Consider the following 18,036-nt stretch of genomic DNA (forward strand, 5'->3'; position numbering starts at 1 on the left):
AACTACTGGAGAATAAACATGGATTCCATAAACTGGGCTAAAGCACAAAGAGGGTCAGACAGTCAATCTTCCCCTCAGGAAACAGGCTCTCCAAATAAAGCTGGTTATAATGAGTTGGCTTCCTCAGAGTAGAGAAACTCTGGCTGTGAGAATTCCTCGCCAGCAAGTGGAATGGAGGCTTAAAGAAGCAGCAGCTGCAAAGCGTGCGATTAGTACCACAGGAAGGCGGAGGTCTGTACCCGTGGCCAGAGCTTCCACAAATTATGAAAGGTCACAAAGGGACACCACATGGCATTGCTTTGCTAACTAATGAGATAATGGGTCTTATTAGCCCCCCCCATCCCCCCACTTTTACATAAACATCATAAGGACTAGATCTGTCTCCTTTCCTTCCCACCAGCTTTCAGCAGATGAAATACATGCTTGAGATGGATTCCACCTGCTGCCGCCTCTACAGCTCAGAAAGAATGCTAAATCAGCTGGTTAATTAACACTAAACATACAACACACAGGTGGCTATTATTTGAAAACCATTTCTCTCCAAATTTTTATTGCTAATTTTTTTTTTTTTTTTGGGCAAGCAAAACAGTTTGACATTTTCTGGAGTATTCAGCATTATGAAACGTTAAACGTTGATATGCTTTCAAGTGGCTCTCAGGGGTGGTTTGATGTGCGTCATTCTCTTGCTAAGGTATCTCAACTGGCTAATTTAGCCAAAAAATGTCTAACAGAGAGAGGATCTCTGACTACACATTTGTTGATTACTTGCATTGAAAAGTATACTTTTCTTCTCCTCGCCACGTCAACAATAGCTTAGAAGATGGTTGCTCAATATATACAACCCCTGGAACATTATGAACGCCACCCTTCTCTGTACACTAAAGATTGTAATGTACATAACTTCACTTCGCTCGGAAAGAATCAGAGACACCCAGTGGGCGCTTTCCTTTGCTCCCCCCATTTTGTCCTCAGATTAACCCTTTGAGTTCTCATTTGTAGTGAAATAAGAAACTGGCATGGGTGAATCGCCTGGGTTCTCAAGACAAGCTCATTTGTCAAAAAGGGCAGCTAATGTGATTCCTGGAGCCACCTCATTTATCTATCAATGTCCTTTCAAACCAATCTCTGAATCAGTTGGTTGTCCTAGGGCTTTGCTTAGGTAAGAACGGTTTGTACCGGTGGCTAGATCAGTAGTTTCACGGGCTGCTCTTGGCACATACTGGAACAGTTGACAAGAAACAGATCCCAAATAGAAGGGAAAGAATACGCCTTGATGCTCCCTTGAAAACCTGTGTGCTTAAACTCAAAATATACACCTATATTCTTCCTATTCAATAAACACAGACAAGATTCAAGCCTCTTCTATAGGCATGTGAAATTGTAAGCCTCATAAGAAGAGCCTCTGCTTCAGGATGGACTCCTATCAGTTTAAACATCATGTTTCTCATATGAGCTTTGGTTTCCCTTCCTGATTTCCCCTTACTAAATACCCAAAGAGAGCAAGCAGTACCCAATGATGCCAGGGATTAAGAAAGATTCCTTTGAAACTGCAGGGTAAGGATTCAGAGCCTCACTGAAATTGGATTATGACTTGCCTTGGCCCTAATTTACCTATGCTATCCCCACACTAGTCAAAACTGCAGTGTGCAAGACCTGAGATGTGCAAGATTCCCTTTGTTTTCTAATTATACACTTTAGGATACACTAACCAAGTCTGGTGCAAAACAAGGGCTGAGATAAGGAGATGATGACTGGTGACACATAGCTGGTGACTGGTAGCAAGTCCTGCACCCATAATTCCTCTCTAGGGTTTCCCCAAGCGTTCTTTTTCAGCAACTTTTTAACTGTTGTTATAATTGGAAAAGGGAGTGTCAGCAGCGTTTACACGTCCCTGGCAAAATACCCAGCAATTTCCCAACCAATCCTAATTCTGCTCACTCTGCTACAAGTAGGAATGATCAGTGTTTTCTGGCACTGCTGATATAGTGTAAACCATCTGCAAATTTTTAGAAAAGGTGGGTAAATAAATTTTTTTTAAAAAGCAAACAATCCCACACTTTAAAAACACAAGTGCTGTAAATAACTTTCATACCAGAACACTTTCCATGGTCCTGGTAGTTGGTTTGCTTGTTGCTGCCAACTCTGAGTCAAACACACCAAACAAGGTGGACTGGCAGATTGATTGGGGGGTGGGGGGACATTATGTAACCCAATCCAGTTGCCTTTGATGTTTGCCTTGTAGCTCCTAGCTTGGGCAAGCTGCTTTTCAAGCTAAAATGGATTTGCCTTTTTCAGTCCTATAAGTCAACAGGGGAAACTTTTAAAAAACACCCAGCTCTTTTTAGGGCTGCATCCCTGCATCCTATTTTCTTGTTCTCTCCTCCCCTCAAAATTATCTGTGAATTTTTGAAGGCACCTCAAATTCTTTGTGGAACTTATCTAATAGAGAGGAGGTTTGCCAAACTTGGTGCAACAAGCAATTCCATTTAATTCCTTGCTAACTTACCTTTTCATCAAGTCCTTGCTTTATGTTGAGAAGTTGAAAAAAAATTGGATTAGCAAAACCTGCCTACTTATATCGTATTGTATTAAGTCTGCATGTTTCAAGTGATTTGGAAGATCAGTCATTCCATTCCAATAGTCTGATGAGCCAATCAAATTTAAAGATTAATCTCCAGCTGAGATAGTGTTAAATAGAAGACCCTATGAAGAAGCTAAAATAATAAGTTCTGCTCACTTGATAGTATAAAGAAGCAACTGGCAGGCCATACTTCTTTCCTCTATACTTCAGTATAACCTGATGTAGCAAAGAGGTTCAGAATATGGGGGGAAATCTCAAATTGATTGATAAAGTGTAGGGAAAAAATGAATAGTTTGAAAATACTCCAGATGGATTTGCTTTTTTTTTTTTTTTTGCAGGTGTTCTGTTTTGGCCAGGTTTTGTCCATTTTCTTTTTTGCAGTTCCACTTTTTCCCTGTCAATCTTGAAATGCACCACTCAAGATTATTTATGATCCTTGGTTCAAGAAAAGAGTGTTCAGTCCAGCTGTGATCTTAGCAAATTTTCTCAATACATCAAAGTGATTTTTAAATCAAATTCCAGGCAGAACTGACCTCAGCAATACCCTAACACACAGGATACCCCCGTGTCTCTTTTACAATGTCCTCAGAGAGCCTATAAGGAAAGGTGTGCTGGTGATTCATATAGAACATGTTAATTGCTGAAAAGGACAAGGTCTGCTTGTTCTTGTTGATGGTTGTGAAAGACCAAGACAATTGCTACAGAAAACCACCCCTGCTGGATAAGATGATATGAAATCTTCACAACATTATAATGGCTGAGTGGATCTTTTGCCCGCTGCTTCAACAAGTGAAAGCCCAGAGACTCTTTTCTCAGATATCGGGTTAATCCATGTAGCGAATACTCTCACAATTTACGTAAAGGAAGATTGAAGCAAAATATCTACATTTCTGGCTTTTCATGCCAGATAATGCAGCGCTCTTATGCTTCTGGGGAACAATGCTATTTGTGTAAATCGCAGACATTGTATTATCCATCTCTCTACAGAGCCAGAGATGTTTGGAGACAGCTACACAGAGGGCAGAAAATAGTACAAATTCCAGAACACTCAGAGAATTGTTGCCACCTTCCTGTGGCTTTCCTTACATGCATTACAGTTAATGAGAAGTCCTCCAAAACTCACATCTGTCACTCGAAGGCAGAGAGCCAATTATGGTAGGCACTACCATTTCCCTCCCTCTTAGCCCAGTTTCTGTTAAGCAAAGCACAGTGTTTCGTATGGCTCCAGTCTGTGGTCTACAAACATCACATATGCCAGCAAAAACAGTCCTTTGGCTACTTCTTGCTGGTGCTGTAAACAAAGTCATATTACTAAAAAAAAGCAAAACAAAAAAAAAGGGGACAAGTATTACTATTTACATGTTTGTTTCTTTGAAAAACACCGTGAGAACCTGAAGAAAAATTGGATGAAGGATCTCTGTCGAGAGAAAGCCACGTATATCAGGAACCTTTGATCAATGTACCTATTTGGATCGTGAAGCTCTGCGGAATCCCATTTGATGCAAGATGTCCAGGTGCTACTGGGCAAACCTGGCAATACTCCTGTAATATGAGGATACAAGTACACAATGGCACAAATCAACATTTTTGAGATTCACACAGACCTTCTAGCTCTTTTAGGGGCAGAGACCAGAGACCAGGGCCAGGTAGGAACATGTAGGGTAGGGTCTCTAGGAATATGCTCATTAGAATATCTCTTCCGACTGTACAAAATCCAACAAATGCTGGATCTATAAACATTTATTTGAAAGACTTTACAGACACCCAGTGTCTAATTACCACTGTATAATGGCTGTACAATATGCCAAATTGGTACTTGAGATGCTTGAGCATCTCACTTGATGGATGGGATTAAGACAAAGAAAAAAAAAACCTGGCAGTTCAAAGATATCATTTTGCTGTGAGAAGGCTTTAGGATGATTGTTCTTTTTAAGAAAATGTAAAACAAGGGACTCCCATGAACAGTTGGATAAAAGTTGTAGCTTGGCAAGAAACCAAGCCAAAATGGAGTTGTCGCCATATGTTCATTGAATGCTAGTTGAGCCAAACCTACTCCATATATCTTACTGGACCTCAGCAGCAACGATATTCTGGACATAAAAATGATACACTGCCCAGTGAAAATGGGCAACTTGACACTCTTGTTAATAGAGAGAGAAAGAGAATAATTTATATAGATAGATACCTTCGAATGTTGGAAATTTAGAATATACATGAAAAGGGTGGCAAACACTCTTAGCATAGTTGTGCTTATAATTAAACCCTTCTCACACCTTCTTGCATCTGGGACTGTTTATCTCTAGGCACTGGAGTAGTTTCTGCTATTTGTTTATTTATTGTACCTACTGCAGTGATGACATTCCTGGGTTTATGTTGTATACTTGGCAATGATATATAAAACTAAGTGATTTCTTAACCACAGCAACCACTTGTCTTGAGTTCTGTTAAGCTAGTTAATATTGTCTGCCACTACAATTTCTCTCCAAATCAGGAAAAATTATGCTCACATGGAAATGCATTATCTTCTAACAGGTGGACAACATACAGTTGGAATAGAACTCAGCAAAAACACCTGTTGGACACTCTTGGTAAGATGCAGCACCTAGCAAGTACTGTAATATAATAGATTTTCACTGTGCCAGAGAGAAACCCGAATTAGTATCATATTCTGCTAATTTTGCGTGATTGTTTGTCATAATGGTTATAAAAGTAATAGCCCGACTTAGTAAACATGAAAAAATTGGTGTTAGTGAGCCTGTGAAAGAAGCCATCACTAGCATGGCTTTCTTTGACAGAAACTGAGCATGTCAGAAAACTTCATGTATATCATCTCTCCTTATTCAGGTTTTCTTCTTCCATTTGTTTTTGTCAATAACATGAAGATGAATGTTCAAAACAATACCGACAGGACTGTTGGAAGAGTCTGTCTTAGAGGTTATCTTGGCCATAAGGCCGCTGCAGTATACGGCACTGAACCATCTGGTCCACATGAATTATCTACAAGGAACACAGTGTCTCTGATCAAACAGTCACCTCTGTCTTGCTGGCTGTGCGATAATGGTGATGGTGTCCTGGGATATAGTGCAGCTGCTCCACTGTGTTGTGTCGCCTGGAGGCAAATGCTTGGCGCTTGGCTGAGGTTTGGTTCATACTCAAGGTGTTGTACAAGTTATTTGAGGCACTGGGATGGGAGTGCATCTTAGTCATCCGGTAGCGATCCAAGACAGGTGTTGAAACAAAGACATCTGAGTGAGACATGGCTCGTGACATGGACTGCTCTCCAAAACCTGAGTGTTCTGGAGAAAGCAGAGGGTCTTGGGAATGAAGACGCTCAGTAGACAACAGCTGTTCATCTGAGAGGATCTGCTCATAAGACATACTGAAGTCCTCAGGCATGATTCTCTCTGGGGACAACACCCGGTCCTGGGACATGGCCCGCATTACACGGCGTGGCCGGTCCCTCTGGCCGACTTGTTTCTGGGATAACTGGATGACGTTGAGAGGGAGGGTCCCCCTTGCTGCTAAGTCTGGAAGGTGCCTCTTTCGAGAGTAATATTCCTCTGCGTCCTTGTCAGCTACATAGAGAAGAGAAATTGAAAGATAAAATAAAGGGCTGGAAGAAGAGGTGAAAGTAAAAAAAAAAAAAGGAGTACTGCATCTTTTTTCAGAATAATCAATAATCGATATATGAAATGGGTGTAAAGGCAGTAAGCGAAAGCACTGCCATATTGGCAGCGTCGACTTGTGAACTACACCCTTTCATATGAATTGATGTTCAGTCAGGATGGGACTATGAGGTTGGTTTGAGCTCTGAGCTTGGCAATTTTGGTTGCAAATGTTTTGTCACCATTCGGGGAGACATCATCAGTGCATTTTGAATTGTTCAGATTTGAATTGCTCATAATTCAAAATGCACTGATGATGTCTCTTCGAATGGTGACAAAACCTTTGTAACAAAATTGTTGAATTCAGAGCTCAAAGCAATAGCCTATGTACCAACCCAAACTACTAATATTCAAACATATTTCAGTATAGGACTATGCTGCACTTGGTACTCAGCGCACACCAAAGGGGCCAGATCTTGTCAAGTTTGCACTCTCAAGATGTGTTGAGCCTGCAGCTCTAACTTCCAGAACTGTGGAGCGAAGGGGTGCATTGGATTATGAAGCAAAGGTGTCTCTGAAAAAAATAATAACTGAAGCACAGCATCCTTTTGAAACAGTATTTCTATAATAAAAATATAGATGTCAAGACTATAAAGTAGAAACAGCAACACCTCTGCTTAATTGTTTTGTATCTTGTTTTTATTTTACTCTGTTGTTGGGAGCAATCCAGAGTTGTTTAAGATCAGGAGGCATTCAAATTGAATAGAATGAATGAATGAATGATTCAATGAATGAAACAATGAATGAAAGAATAAATGATTAACCTGAAGAAGGCATATATCTTAAAGGCTGGAGCCTCTACTATGGGTGTTGGCAGATATTATCCTTCTTATTTTATACACACCAGATTTTTTGTACTGCTTGGGTCAAGCTATAAGTAAAATGCTATTTAAAGCATGATATTTTCAGTCTAAGATTGTTGGAACATCGTTCCCGACTTGCAAGACCGATTGTTGAATTTTATACAAGATGATTGCAAATTTAACAGAAGGATATTTGCATTTGGTATGTATGGCAAGTCATTTTGACAAGCAAGCAAACAAGCATCTGCCCAAATTCTCTGTCAATATTCTTTGTCTAGAGGAAATGCCATCAACTGAACCAGAGGCCAACCCCAATACTTGTATATCGTAGCTTTGCCTGCAATGTGACTTTTTAAAAAAATGCAACCTTTCTTCATTAATAATGAGTTTCATAAATTTATTTATTAATCACATTTATGTGGCTCGGCATACAACTATTTCAGTTTTATGTTAGAAAACCTTTCTAAATTCAGATTTTCTCTGTCTTTCCAATATTGTCTGCTTTGGGGGATTAATCTTTATCTTTAGAAATCAGTTTTCTAATTTTTTTCTTGCAGAAGAGAAACAAAGAATTAGAAAAGAGAGACAGTGTTAGAATTAATTGTATTTAATTTGACTGTTCAAGGAGAAAGAGTTTCTGTTCTTCTTTTCTTGGCTGCGTCTTGATTTTCTTTGTTGTAATGTATCCCACTGTAATAAAACTAGACCATAGAAGTTCTATAGGAAAACACATGGCAGCCTGGTCTGTTGGATTATCAACAAGGGGAATAACTAAAAGCTTTAACATGTTAGGTAGAAACAATCTACAGTTGGAAAGAATGTCTCCATTTCAGTTTGGCAAAAACACTGGCAAATTCTTCCCATTATTAAAATTCAGGCAAAGATATTGCAACTCCCTACAGATTGTCTTAATTCTGTCTCTCCCCTGAGTAAAATTGTGGCTATCAACAAAGGGGCAAGAGTCATAGAAATCGGTACTGCATCAGATCCATAGTGATTATTTCATTGGATTTAATTTAATTTGCTAAATTTCTCAAGAAAGTTATAAAAGTGGCTCTCAAACATTTCAGAAAATAAAAGGAAATGGCTGAGAGAGTTCTTGAGGAAGGAGACAGTAGATAAACTGTATAACTAACTCAAACATTTCACTCTTTCTCCACAGCCTCTGCATTATTTTTATATCCAAAAGAAGCTAAGGCTTCTTCCATCCTATTAAGCTGGCAAAACTAGCCCAGCAAAACTGCAAAGGTAAATTTCTTTTTCTCTGAATCTGTCTCCCTCTCTGATTCTTTTTCTGTTTTCTTATCAAGGAGGCAGCCTCTTTCTTTATCCCTCAAATACTGTAAGCTGTGCCGTGCAACATGTTCAAGAACCTAACCATCTTAGCACCTGTATATGTTTGTGAATGCTACATCTTAAATCTTATGCCTTGAAGACTTGAACATTTCTCCTTCTTTGCTGTAGCAAGGAGAGTTAATGCTACATCTTTATTTTCTGATGAACTCTGTGTATAGTCCGTTAAAGTGAATCACTTCTTGAAATCTCCTGTTTCTTCTTCTTCTTTTGAACTCCCTCTTCATCCTTCTGTCACTAAACTGAAGATTCTCATAACTTAGGAGTCCATTATACCCTCAGATATTTTTTGCAGCTACAGTTCCCATTGACGATCAACTGGCTATTATTTGATTACTCTCAAAATCGTTGATCTCAAGTCCTGTTTAATAAATTGTATTTTTGCTATTGATAATAGTCTAATGTTTGGTCTTCTGAAATGTATAAACCTGCTTAATAACCTGATGTGTTAAGATCGTACTGAATTGGTGCAGTGTGATTTAATGAGTATGAAAAAGAGGCCATTGAGGCAAGTTGATGTGATAGACAAGATTTCTCTGTTACAGGAAGAAAGAATGAAATAGCCACAGCACAAAGATGCTTATAGCTACTGTACGCCCTCCACCACCCTCCTTTCTCAAAAATAAATAAATAAAAAACCCCATTCACATCAAGTAGTAAGTTAATGAAATGAAACCTACTTAATCTCTTCAGAGAAGAATATTTACTTGGATTAGTCTTAATTGCAGATTCATACGATGGAGGGAGGTGCGAGAGGTTCTGGAAAGATCTGGAGAAGGACAAATCATAGGGCTCTGTAGCAGAGGTGAGGATACTGTTCATCCGTGGTTTTTCTGCAACAAAAAGAAGGGAAAAAAAGGAAGCTACAAGAATAGCAGTGCCCTTGGATTCTGTGATTCAATTGCACCCATTCACTTGTCTAATTCTGCGTAATGAAGTTGTTCAAGCTGATGCTACCTAAGCTGCAAATAAAGCTCTATTGGGCTTTGTTTCTTCAGTGCATTGCAATGGTTAATGAAGGCATTGTACATTGATTCAAACCCCATAGAACCCTTGCCCTTTGCCAAATGGATGCTAAGAAGAGAGGCCTCTTGTTAGGAGTGAACAAGTGTAAATGAAGTAGCTATTGAATGTTCATTTTTGTTTGAGAGATGAGCATGAACAAGGCCACCTGGCATCCCGGTATGCCCTATGGACAAGATGCTTTAAGTCTACTATCTGTACAAACTGCATGATCCCAATGATTAGGAAGATAATTAGACCCCCATCCAACCTTTAAACGTACCCACACTATACACATTGTTTCTGGCCATGTCTGGCTCACGCTGGAACATGAATGTAATTTCAAAATCTCTTTCAAAATATTCTGCAAGCATACAATAATCATCCATAATAAGGGAAGGTTTTCAGCTTATTTAAACCCAACCCCCTTCTTCTGTGAATTCTATGCAATTAAGGACTCAGCTTGCAGTTTTTATACCCCAGCTACCTGATGGCCATATTTTTGTTCCAACTGTCTCTCACCCTAAGGCAGTTCTTCCCAACTGGATTCCCTCCAGCTCCACTGGACTTTGGGGCCATTCTAGTGAACAATTAAAGGAGCTTGTTTTCCAATCCAAAACATATGGCAAGGATTTGGAAAGGAAAGATTTCCCCAATGCAATGATAATGGGGGTGTCAGATGAACTGATTCTCATTCCAGAAGAAACTTTCTGCTTCATCTCTTCTTCAGTTGGATTTTCACATATTGCGTTATTCTAACTTTTGGGAATTAGGAGCAATCAAACCTGCCTCCCTAATTTTAAATGCTTAGACAAATGGTTTTTCATTACTCATTCTGGTGGATGTATTTTTTTTTAAAAAAAAATATTATCGCTTGTAATTATGGAGATAATGACGATGATAATATCTAAAGAGAGCCCTTAGGTGTTTTCAATGCAGACCCAATGTAATTTTCTATTAGCATGCATTGCAATTTGTCATTTTACAGTCAAGAGTTATTCTTAAAGTACAGAATATACAGGACATAGAGAATTTAGCATGTCCCATTGCTGAGAATCACTGCTAAATACGAGAATTTCAATGGGTTATAGTATAATCTTTGTATAGTATACCTATAGAGCAGTAAGACCAATAGTGAAATCTGAACTGGTTCACTACCGGTTTGTTGGCCGCGCATGCGCACCATGTGCCAAATGAGCGTTGCGTGTGTGCATGCACAGTGTACACCAAACATGAGCTGCACACCAAAAGGAGGCTTGGGAAGGTAAGTAGAACAGCACATGGAGGTGGATAGTGATCAGCTGTGGGGCGTGTGGGAACCTTTTAAAAAACTTTTTAAAAGCATTTTTTACTACCTGCTCAGGCGATTAGGTAGTAAAAATGCTTTAAAAAGGTAAAAAAAAAGGGTTCTGACAATCGTGCGGCACAGCTGTGATCATTGGAGCCTTTTTTTTTTACTTTTTAAAAGCATTTTTTAACTACCTACTCACTTGAGCCGGTAGTAAAAAAATGCTTTTAAGAGGTAAAAAAAAGGCTTCGATGATCACAGCTGTGCTGCATAATCATCAGAACCTTTTTTTACCTTTTAAAAGCATTTTTTTTACTACCGGCTCGGGTGAATAGGTAGTAAAAAAATGCAAAAAATGTAAAAAAAGTAAAAAAAGGCTCTGATGATCGCGCAGCACAGCTGTGATCGTCAGAGCCTTTTTTACTTTTTTAAAGCATTTTTTACTACCTATTTGCCTGAACCGGTAGCAAAAAAATGCCTAAAAAGTAAAAAAAATATGTTCTGACGATCAACGGAGGGACGTGCGATCGTCGGACCTTTTTTAAAAAAAACTTTTTAAAGCATTTTTAACTACCGGTTCCAGAGAACCGGTAGTAAAAAATGCTTAAAAAGTAAAATAAAAAGTTCGCACAATTGCACGTTGCTCAGCTGATCATCAGAACTTTTTTAAAAACATTTTTTTAAAAAACATTTTTTTTCGGGGCAAACCGCCACGATCCGGTAGCATTTCACCCCTGAGTAAGACCTATTGTTTACAAAGACTCTTAAAATTAAGAAAATCTGACGGGACAGCAGCTTTTGTAATCTAGATAGTTGAAAGCGAGTTTTAAGATCTTGTTCTAACTTTCTCTCATACTATAGCAGTTCTTTCCATCTGGGTTCTTTGCAGTTGGATTTTAATTCTAGCTGGAGATTAGGAGAATAGTTTTCCATTGCAAACACTATCTATGTTAGTTTATAGCCTTTCCATAACCCACTCTGTTGAAAAAGTAACCCACACTCTTTCCCCACAATATTGCCACTTCTTATGTGCCTATCGGAAGGCAGCTGCTGCATGGGATAACTGAACACAAAGTTGAACAGTCTGTATTCTAAACACAGCAGCTCTTGACATTAATTCATCATGCAACTACATTTTTCCTAATGCAAACAAATAATTATCTATTTTATGAATCCTTTAGCAATACTTGGAAAGATGGTACTTCCCTGGGCAGAGCACATACGGTATTGTGCAGGTATACTATGTGGGGCTTCAGACTCAAGGTAGCTCCAAGTAATGAACTGTGGTCCTAGGACACATTTCCTACACTTATACCTTGAAGAACAACTAAAGGGTTTGTTTAATACTGAATTCACATTCCTTTGCTTGTATCAGATCATAGGATTAAAGATTAAATTTTAAATCAACTTTCAGCAGCTCAAACTAGAGGAGAAAGTCTATCTGGCAGTTTTAATACACATAAGAGATAATAATATTAAAAACAACAGTAGTTAAAATGGTGAAATCACAAGGATATGGAGTGAGATTAACAGATGGGCAGATGCACCCTTGCATTTAATGTTGTCATATTCCCAGGGAAGAAATGACAACAAAAGTGAAGCTGCACAGCTCTTTAAGACACCGAGGGGCTAGAAATCAAGGAGAATATGATGCATAAATGTGTATTCCTAAGATTTATTTATTTATTTATTTATTTATTTGATTTTTATACCGCCCTTCTCCCGAAGGACTCAGGGCGGTGTACAGGCAAGATAAAACAATACAATATACAGATTAAAATACCATTTAAAAAACTTATTTAAATTAGCCTAACATTAAAAAATTTCCATACTAAAAACCCCGTTTAAAAATTGATAAAAGATAAAATTCAATTTAAGACAGCCCCGCGCAAATAAAAAGATGCGTCTTCAGTTCACGACGGAATGTCCGAAGGTCAGGTATTTGGCGTAAACCCGGGGGAAGTTCGTTCCAGAGTGTGGGAGCCCCCACAGAGAAGGACCTTCCCCTGGGGGCCGCCAGCCGACATTGCTTGGCGGACGGCACCCTGAGAAGTCCCTCTCTGTGAGAGCGTACGGGTCGGTGGGAGGCATGTGGTAACAGCAGGCGGTCCCGTAAGTACCCAGGCCCTAAGCCATGGAGCGCTTTAAAGGTCGTAACCAACACCTTAAAGCGCACTCGAAAGGCCACAGGCAGCCAGTGCAGTCTGCGCAGGAGCGGTGTTATATGGGAGCTACGCGGAGCTCCCTCTATCACCCGCGCAGCTGCATTCTGGACTAACTGAAGCCTCCGAGTGCACTTCAAGGGGAGCCCCATGTAGAGAGCATTACAATAATCCAGGCGAGAGGTAACGAGCGCATGAGTGACCGTGCACAAGGCATCCCGATCAAGGAAGGGGTGCAACTGCCGAACCAGGCGAACCTGGTGGAAGGCCCCCCTGGAGACGGCCGTCAAATGATCTTCAAACGACAGCCGTTCATCCAGGAGGACACCTAAGTTGCGCACCCTATCCTTTGGGGCCAGTAACTCGCCTCCAACAGTCAGCCGCGGCTGCAGCTGACTGAATCGGGGTGCCGGCATCCACAGCCACTCCGTCTTGGAGGGATTAAGCTTGGAGGGATTAAGATTATTGGAAGCCTTGCCCATCTGTGAATATCTGAGGACTGAGATAGCCAACTTAATTGGCAGAAGAAGTGTTAAATAAGTTGGATCTCTGGATCTCTACTGAATTCTGTCAAAGCCATTCCATAATCACTTCATCATTACATCTGCAATCCACATACACCGATTTTAACAGCCAGAAAAATTGTTGGCCCTCAAACAAGCATATTCTTGAAATGCCAAATTATTGTGTTCTTGGACTCTGCTTTATGAATCACAATAATGGATGTTCTGTTTCCATGCATAGACATTTATGGAAGATACAATCACACCATTAAAGTTCAAAAGTCAGTAGTAAGGCATTTTATCTCAAGGAGTATATTGTCACACAGTATTAATATGCAGCATAGACATGGACACCAAACATATGGCCAATTATCTGTTTGGAATTCTTCTTCCTTAGTCCACCCCTGACTATTTATAGGGGGTGGTGAACTGACTGAGTGAGCGGTTTTGTCCTCTACCCCACGAGGATCACTATTGACTGTTTCCCATCAGGACTGACTGACAGACTGGTTGTGGTCATTGTATCATCTGTTACCAACTTGACCGGCCCAGGATGGGCCTCCTGCCGGACTTTCTTTGTGATGCGAACGTTTACGGCGGCTGACCTTCTTGCCCTGCGAGATGCCCCTCTCTCGCGGGTTTGGCCCTCCATACTATCGAGGGCCCACCTTGAGGACGGGCTTTGGAGCCCCGAGAGGTGGCATGCTAAAAATAGGAGGCTTAGGGGCTTTTTAATTAGCTGTTTTAAGAGATTTTTTAAGGGGAGTTTTAATGGGGATTTTAAGGGTGGGGAGGGGGGGGAGGGATTCGACGGGTAGGGGAGAGAACCCGTCGGGGAGGGATCCAGCCCCTGTGCTAGTTCGCGACACTATTACATCTGGTCCAAGGCAGGGGAGGGTTCTGTTCCAGGACTAAAGGGTTGTTCAATCTGTACGGTAAGTGGGAGAGGCAGATATGGCGGAGGGGGGGGGGCGTATCGAGTGTTGGGAGCACGTGCTCGATGTTTGACGGCGATCACGTGCTCCGGCCCCTCAGTCCCTACCCGTTCCTCAGGCGGCCATGATCCTCAGAGCCTGGATCTTCGGTTGATGTTATGTAATGCCCGGTCCGTGGCTAATAAAGCCCCCCTGATTTGTGATCTTATTCAGGGGGAGTCCGCGGACCTTATGGGCATTACGGAGACCTGGTTGGGTCCGGAGGGGGGGTTCCCCTCGTTGAGCTGTGCCCTCCAGGTTTTCGAGCATTTCATCAGCCGAGGGCCCAAGGTAGGGGTGGGGGGGGTGGCGGTTGTCATTAAGGAAGATCTAGAGCCGAGGGAGGCCACTGTTCCTCAGATTGCCGGTTGTGAATCCCTCTATGTGAGGTGGGGCCATAGGAATCAGTTGGGCTTGTTGATCGCGTACCTGGCTCCTTGCTGCGTGACCACAGCCCTGCCCGAGCTGTTGGAGGTGCTTGCCTCCGTGGCGGTTGAGACCCCCAGACTTATAGTCATGGGGGATTTCAACTTGCCATCGGCTGGCTTGTTATCGACTGCAGCTCGGGAGTTCCAGGCTTCCATGACGGCCTTGGACCTGATTCGGGTAAATGATGGCCCCACGCACATGGGGAGGCATACTGGACCTGATTTATATCTCTGGACAGTGGTTAAATGATTTGGAATTAGATGACTTAGTAACCGAACCGATGTCATGGTCCGATCATTTCTCCTTCGACTAGACTTCGAACCGCCATCCACCATCGCAGGGAGACGGAACCTATACGGTGGTTCCGTCCCAGGCGCCTGATGGACCCGAGAGGTTCCTGACGGAGCTTGGGCCATTCCTGAGGATCTGGCCCACGGCACGACTGAGGAACTAGTTGCGGCCTGGGAGCGGGCCGCGGCTGGGGCCTTGGACCGTGTCGTGCCTTTGCGACCTCTGACCCGGCGCAGATCTCGTTTGGCCCCTTGGTTCTCCGAGGGGCTGAGGGAGATGAAACGCCGGAGAAGACGTCTAGAGAGCACCTGGAGGTCCAGCCGTTCCGAAGCTGATCGGACACTAGTTAGGTCCTATTCTAGGACCTACCTAGTGGCAATGAGGGAGGCGAGGCGCTCATATACCTCCACCCTCATTGCGTCGGCAGATAACCGCCCGGCCGCCCTGTTTCGGGTGACCCGCTCCCTCCTTCATCAGGAGGTGCGGATGACCCGCTGCAGGGACGTGCTGAGGAGTTTAGTGGTTATCTATACGATAAAATCGCTCAGCTCCGGGATGGTCTGGACCAAATTGGGATGATCCAGGCGAGGGAGAGGAGACACGCCTTGTTGAGTCCATTTGGGATGAGTTTGACCCTGTGGCTCCCGAGGACGTGGACAGGCTGTTGGGGAGGCTTCACGCCACTACATGTTTACTGGACCCGTGTCCTTCCTGGCTGGTACTGGCCACTCAGGAGGTGACACGAGGCTGGCTCCAGGAGATTATCAACGCTTCTTTGTTGGAAGGGGTTTTCCCTGCCGCCTTGAAAGAGGCGGTGGTGAGACCCCTCCTCAAGAAGCCCTCCCTGGACCCAGCTATTTTGGGTAATTATCGTCCAGTCTCCAACCTTCGCTTTGTTGCGAAGGTTGTAGAGAGTGCTGTGGCGCGACAGCTACCCCAATACCTGGATGAAGCCGTCTATCTAGACCTGTTCCAGTCCGGCTTCCGACCCGGTACAGCACGGAGACAGCTTTGGTCGCATTGGTGGATGATCTCTGGAGGGCCAGGGACAGGGTTATTCCTCTGCCCTGGTCCTATTAGACCTCTCAGCGGCTTTTGATACCATCGACCATGGTATCCTGCTGCGCCGGTTGGGGGATTGGGAGTGGAGGCACCGATATCGGTGGTTCTCCTCCTATCTCTCTGACCGGTCGCAGACGGTGTTGACAGGGGGCAGAGGTCGACCGCGAGGGACCTCACTTGTGGGGTGCCGCGGGGTCGATTCTCTCGCCTTCTGTTCAACATCTATATGAAGCCGTTGGGTGAGATCATCAGTGGCTTTGGGGTGAGATACCAGCTGTACGCTGATGACACCCAGCTGTACTTTTCCACCCCAGGCCACCCCAATGAAGCTGTTGAAGTGCTGTCCCGTGCGTGGAAGCCGACGGGTCTGGATGGGGAGAAACAGGCTCAAGCTTAATCCTCCAAGACGGAGTGGCTGTGGATGCCGGCACCCGATTCAGTCAGCTGCAGCCGCGGCTGACTGTTGGAGGCGAGTTATTGGCCCCAAAGGATAGGGTGCGCAACTTAGGTGTCCTCCTGGATGAACGGCTGTCGCTTGAAGATCATTTGACGGCCGTCTCCAGGGGGCCTTCCACCAGGTTCGCCTGGTTCGCAGTTGCGCCTTCCTTGATCGGGATGCCTTGTGCACGGTCACTCATGCGCTCGTTACCTCTCGCCTGGATTATTGTAATGCTCTCTACATGGGGCTCCCTTGAAGTGCACTCGAGGCTTCAGTTAGTCCAGAATGCAGCTGCGCTGGTGATAGAGGAGCCCGTAGCTCCCATATAACACCGCTCCTGCGCAGACTGCACTGGCTGCCTGTGGCCTTTCGAGTGCGCTTTAAGGTGTTGGTTACGACCTTTAAAGCGCTCCATGGCTTAGGGCCTGGGTACTTACGGGACCGCCTGCTGTTACCACATGCCTCCCACCGACCCGTACGCTCTCACAGAGAGGGACTTCTCAGGGTGCCGTCCGCCAAGCAATGTCGGCTGGCGGCCCCCAGGGGAAGGTCCTTCTCTGTGGGGGCTCCCACACTCTGGAACGAACTTCCCCCGGGTTTACGCCAAATACCTGACCTTCGGACATTCCGTCGCGAACTGAAGACGCATCTTTTTATTTGCGCGGGGCTGTCTTGAATTTTATCTTTTATCAATTTTTAAACGGGGTTTTTAGTATGGAAATTTTTTAATGTTAGGCTAATTTAAATAAGTTTTTTAAATGGTATTTTAATTTGTATATTGTATTGTTTTATCTTGCCTGTACACCGCCCTGAGTCCTTCGGGAGAAGGGCGGTATAAAAATCAAATAAATAAATAAATAAATAAATAAATAAATTCATCCTATCAAGAATTGGAAATTATGTTGGTCCTTTGTCAATAATTTTTTATGCAGCTAGCCAAGGTGAAAAAATACCCATGGGCAGAAATGCACATAGTTGGACCCTGCATGTGGCATTGGGAGTATTTCTTTGGCTTTGGTGAAGTATCAGTTCAGTCTTTTGGTTGAGCATAACAAGTCCCTTGTATAGATGTCCTGGACAAAGAAAACAATTAAAAGACTGAATGACAGATGAGACATTCCCTTATAATTGCAAATTTATATACAATTCTTTATGATTACTGGAACGATATTTCTTCTGTAATTAAACATCTAATGGAAGATTTAAATTGCTTTCCTATAATTTGTATACAATCACACTGGGATATAATATTGAGCTCACTGTTATCTCATGTGGGTCTTTACATACTGCTGCACATAATTTACACTGTGATGGTTGGGTGTCTATCTTTTAGCAAGATGGAGACAAAAGAACTGCCTAAGCAACTAGACGATTTGTTAAAAATGGAAAATTAGCTTACTGCACATATCTGCCTATACATGTATTCAAATCTGAGCCCTGGTTAAAGTCAAGAAGACCCATTTTTTTTAATGAAACATAGCAGA

General features: G+C 42.7%; 1 protein-coding gene across 1 annotated transcript in view; it reads right to left on the reverse strand.

Moving 5' to 3' along the window:
* Nucleotides 1-382: 382 nt before the first annotated feature.
* The window catches only part of SHISA6 (shisa family member 6), a 386,277-nt gene continuing 368,623 nt past the window's right edge, over nucleotides 383-18,036 (reverse strand). The window contains exons 6-7 of the mRNA XM_058171390.1: nucleotides 9,083-9,235; nucleotides 383-6,156 (exon numbers count right to left, since the gene is read on the reverse strand). Coding sequence (XP_058027373.1) covers nucleotides 5,603-6,156; nucleotides 9,083-9,235 — 707 coding nt within the window. The 3' untranslated portion in view covers nucleotides 383-5,602. The remainder of the gene's footprint in view (nucleotides 6,157-9,082; nucleotides 9,236-18,036) is intronic.

Source organism: Ahaetulla prasina, chromosome 2 (genome assembly GCF_028640845.1).
Source record: "Ahaetulla prasina isolate Xishuangbanna chromosome 2, ASM2864084v1, whole genome shotgun sequence".
NCBI lineage: Eukaryota > Metazoa > Chordata > Lepidosauria > Squamata > Colubridae > Ahaetulla > Ahaetulla prasina.